Source organism: Eutrema salsugineum, unplaced genomic scaffold (assembly GCF_000478725.1).
Source record: "Eutrema salsugineum unplaced genomic scaffold, Eutsalg1_0 scaffold_11, whole genome shotgun sequence".
NCBI lineage: Eukaryota > Viridiplantae > Streptophyta > Magnoliopsida > Brassicales > Brassicaceae > Eutrema > Eutrema salsugineum.
Genome location: NW_006256901.1, coordinates 10,963,041 through 10,967,961, shown reverse-complemented (window position 1 = coordinate 10,967,961; position 4,921 = coordinate 10,963,041). Strand labels below are relative to the sequence as shown.

Genomic DNA, 4,921 nt, shown 5'->3' with positions numbered 1-4,921 from the left:
CTTGCATATCACTTGAGATCTAGATTCTTGGAATTTCATGCACCAAAAGTGTTTGATGAAATTCCTGAAAGAGCTGTATTAGAGGTTTAAGCATTTTCTGCATGATGATGTATTGTTATTTGCTTGAATGATCATTAAGAACTGTTTATTAATGCATATTGATTCATATTTCACAAATGGGAATTTGGTTTGAAAATGGATTAGTATAGGGGTTAATACCTTCATGAGAGGATTAACCTAGATTAGAGTTCTTAGTCATTTGAATCATGTCTCATCATTGTCATTAGCATTTCTAGTTTAGCACCAAAGCACCCTAACCAACTATCATGTCTAGAATCTCATGCCTCCATCATATCATATTCATATCATTTGTCATTGTCATTAGTCTTTAATCCTGTTTAAGTTTGTAGTTGTCTTTAGATAATCAAAACCACTCTTGTTGCTTGAATTAAGAACCTGATTACATAGCTTAGTGTCTATCACCACATTCTTGGATTGATAAACCCCTTGTACTACAAGACAGGGGATTGATAACCTCTACAAAGAGCCTTGAAAACTCTTAGTTATCATGACCCGGCTTTAATGTGTAAAATCTCGAGTGTGTGAGTTGGTCTGGAGCTTCCCATATCGCATGCCCAAGTCGCACAGCCATAGAAACAGTCTTGTGAGCCTTAAGTCCTTTAGTCTCAGCCGCATATGTGTGTAAACAGCAAGTCTTTATGTGATTCAGTCTTTCTTCTCTTCAACTCGCATGACCAAGACGAAATCTGGGGAGAATATGTGTGCGAGTTAGTCCTCCTTTAGTCCCAAGTCGCATGCCCAACTCGCACACGTCTAGAAAGAAGCTTCAGCGAGATAAAACCATGTAAGCCAGACCGCATTCCTCTCTCGGTGTAAACCGTGAGTCTTCATGCGGTTCAGTTCCCTTTGCTCCCTAGCTCGCACAACCATGTAGGTCAGGACTTCAAATATGTGTGCGAGTTGGTCTACTTCACTCCCAAGTCGCATGCCCAACTCGGTGTAAACAGCAAGTGTTCCTGCGATTCAGTTCACTACTCGGCCAACTCGCATTCTCAAGTCGCACATTTGTGGACTTAGAATTTTTCCTGCTCGGGAGCCTTTGACCTCATCCAGGGTTACCCTGCCCACACATCTCCACACGCAGCTCAATTCCCAGAAATTATCCTTTAAGCGCTGCGAGTTATCTAAGTCGCAAAACCATCTCTCAGACTTCAAATCTCCTCGGACCAATTCGCATTCGGGGGAGCGTAACTTCCAGGATATGGATCCAAATGGCTTGATTCCAGCTGCAGTGGAAACAGAAATCAAATATCGTGAACTTTGGGAAGTGGAAGGTTCCCTGGACGGCTCATCTCTGTAGTTCACTGAAACGATCAAAAGGAAGCTCTTGGACCAGTGTTAACTCCGGAGACAATATCTTTCAGCACATAGCACCAAACTGGATGAACTTAGATGTTCTGGAAATAGTACTCAAAGATATCGAATCTTGATAAAGACCCCGGCAACTGAATCAGAATAGAAAGGCATCATCCCACGCACTTTGTGACTCATCAGACCAGTCTTGAAACTGTAGCGATACAGGTGTGCCTTCCGGTGAGCTTAACTCTCTGCTCACGACTCCAAATCCAATGATTCTACCTGTTATGGATCCTTGACCTGATCATCTCCAAGTTTTCTGAAGACCCTGTAATCTGAATCGGACGTTAAAACTCTCCGGACAGGAGATCTTTCCAAACGTATGGGATTGCTCTGGAACGGATACGAGAAAGGTCTGTCTTCGCGTGGCCGTATCTTCCAGCTCGAAGCTCCAAATCTATAGATTCTAACTGTTATGAAATCTAGACTCAATTATCTTGATCTTTGCTGAAGACCCCGGAGACTGAATCGGCCGGCAAGACCTTCCGGTAACGCGATCTTGGAGATGTATCTGCATCCAGGAAATTTGGCCGAGAAACTTGAACAGCCAGTACGTGTTTAAGCCGAGAAATCCACCCGCGGTGCATGAAAATCGCCGAGAAAAAGCTTCCCGCGGTACAGGCTAGCGCGGAGAACCTCCAAAAGGCTGATTTCACCATTTTCAAAGCCCCAATCACCAATTATTCTTCTGGCTTCATCTTTTCAGGTCCAAACTGCTTCCAAATCACTTGTAAACACTCCAAAACATGCAAGACTCACTTGGACCGAATGCAAACCCCTAAGTCCTAAAACAACACCTAAAGACCTAAAATGCATGAAATAAGATATGATTTGGAATGAAATATACAACCTAAATGATGCAAATTATGAACATATCATTAAACGGCAGCACAAGATCTCCCTCCTTGAAGTCCCTCTTCATTATTCTCGGATCATGTAAGGTCTTGGTCTTCTCCTTATGGATCCTTGAGCTTTCAGAGGCATCAAGCCTAATCTCTTCTAGCTCATGAAGTTGAAGGAGCCTTTTCTCTCGAGAATTCTTTATGTCAGAGTTCAAAAGCTTAACTGCCCATAATGCCTTGTATTCAAGTTCCACAGGCAAATGGCAGCTTTCCCATAAAGGAGATTAAATGGAGAAGTTCCAACGGGAGTTTTAAAAGATGTCCTGTAAGCCCACAATGCATCATCTAATTTTTTGGACCAGTCTTTCCTTAATGAGCTCACTGTCCTCTCTAAAATGGCTTTGATCTGTCTTTTTGAAACCTGCACTTCACCGCTTGTCTGAGGATGATAAGCGATGGCTATCTTATTTATAAAATGACTGCCTCCATCACTAATGACAACCCTGGGTACTCCAAACCTTGGGAAAATGATGGTTTTAAACAACTTCACCACCACCTTGGCATCATTAGTTGGACTTGCCACAGCTTCAATCCATTTTGAGACATATTCAACTGCTATGAAAAGCCCCATAAAGTCTATACCCCAGAAATCAAAGATCTCCACCTCCCAAATCGGATTCTGAGGCATTTCATTTATTTTGGAGAGATTTCCAGCTCTTTGGCAGACATCACACCTGATCACAACTTCCTGAGCGTCCTTGAACATGCTTGGCCACCAGAATCCTGATTGTAAGACCTTTGCCACAGTTTTAAAAGCAGCATTGTGGCCACCATAAGCAAATCCATGGCACTCCAACAAAATCCCTGGAATCTCTTCTTCAGCTACACACCTTCTGTACAAATGATCCTTGTTAAGCACAAACAAGTATGGCTCATCCCAAAAGAACCTCTTGATGTCCTTGAAGAACTTCTTCCTCTGGTAGTTACTCATCTCAGGAGGTTCAACTCCACATGAAAGATATTCACAATATCAGCAAACCATCGCAAACCTCTTTCCTTGATGGACTTGACCCCCCCCCCCCAAGCTCATTCAAAGCTTTCACCATCATAAGATGTTCTTTGGAAGTGAATCATCAAGTATGATCCCATCCTCACCTCTTAACCTGGACAAATGATCAGCAACTCCATTTTCAATCCCCTTCTTGTCTTTAATCTCCATGTCAAATTCCTGAAGAAAAAGGACCCCTCTCAGCAACCTTGGCTTTGCATCTTTTTTTGCCATCAGGTATGTAAGAGCTGCATGATCTGTGTAAACCACCACTTTAGACTCCACCAGATAAGATCTAAACTTGTCAAAGGCAACGACAATTGCCAACATCTCCTTCTCAGTGGTGGCATACTTCTCTTAAGCTTTGTCCAATGTCCTACTGGCATAGTACATGACATGAAGCTTCTTATCCTTCTTCTGATCCAAGACAGCACCAACAGCAAAATCACTGGCATCTGTCATGATTTCAAATGGCAAACTCCAGTCTGGTGCTTGAACAATGAAGGCTGAGATAAAAGCTTTCTTGATCGTGGTGAAGGCATATTCACATTCCTTATCAAACAAAAACTCAACCTCCTTGCATAGAAGTCTTGTCAGCGGCCTTACAATCTTTGAAAAGTTCCTGATGAACCTCCTATAGAACCCTGCATGGCCTAGAAAGCTTCTCAGCTCTTTGAATGAACTTGGTGCTTGCAGATTCACCATAACCTCAACTTTTGCCTTGTCCACTTCAATGCCAGCCTCTGAGATCTTGTGTCCCAGCACAATGCCCTCCTTCACCATGAAGTGGCATTTTTCCCAATTCATCACTAAGTTGGACTCCTCACACCTTTGCTTTACCTGACATAGATTAGACAAACATGAAGAAAAAGAGGGTCCATAGACACTGAAATCATCCATGAACACCTCCACGTTCTCTTCTATTAGATCAGCAAATATTGAAAGCATGCACCTCTAGTAGGTGGCAGGAGCATTACACAGCCAAAAGGGCATTCTTCTGTAGGCAAATGTGCCATAAGGGCAAATAAAATATGTTTTTTCCTGATCATTTGGGTATATAGGAATCTGAAAGAAACCTGAGTACCTATCAAGGAAACAATAGTATGGGTGATTTGCCAGCCTCTCTAACATTTTATCTACGAAGGACAAAGGAAAATGGTCCTTCCTAAAGGTAGCACTAAGCTTCCTATAGTCAATACACATCCTATGCCCTGTCACAGTCCTGGTGGGGATTAGCTCATCTTTCTCATTCCTAACTACTGTCATGCTGATAATACCATATTTGTATCCATTTTCACCATTGATTTCAAATGCTTTTTCGAAGGTTTTAATCATTTTTAGAAACTTTTATCATGATTTCTCTATGTTTGTAGTTTCAATACTCTTTTCAGGAAACTTAAGGAAAAAGATGGTAAAATGGAAGAAATCCACATTTTTAGCTCAGAGTCAGACCGTCAGAAGTTCAGCCTCAAATGAAGACTTTCTCACCATCCGATCCAGCTCAAATTTGGAGACATTCAAGAGGAGACAACATAGCACTTTACAGCTGGACAATCTAACGGTGCAGTCAAAATATATATGAAGAGCAAGTTAA

At 42.0% G+C, this 4,921-nt stretch overlaps 1 protein-coding gene across 1 annotated transcript; it reads right to left on the bottom strand.

Annotated features, from left to right (window-relative positions):
* Nucleotides 1–3,684: 3,684 nt before the first annotated feature.
* LOC112089857 (uncharacterized mitochondrial protein AtMg00860-like) lies at nucleotides 3,685–4,593 on the bottom strand. The gene is made up of 2 exons (XM_024160611.1): nucleotides 4,444–4,593; nucleotides 3,685–4,167 (listed from the first exon to the last, which is right to left on the bottom strand). The coding sequence occupies exons 1-2, from the start codon at nucleotides 4,591–4,593 to the stop codon at nucleotides 3,685–3,687; spliced, it is 633 nt and encodes a 210-aa protein (XP_024016379.1).
* Nucleotides 4,594–4,921: the final 328 nt, after the last annotated feature.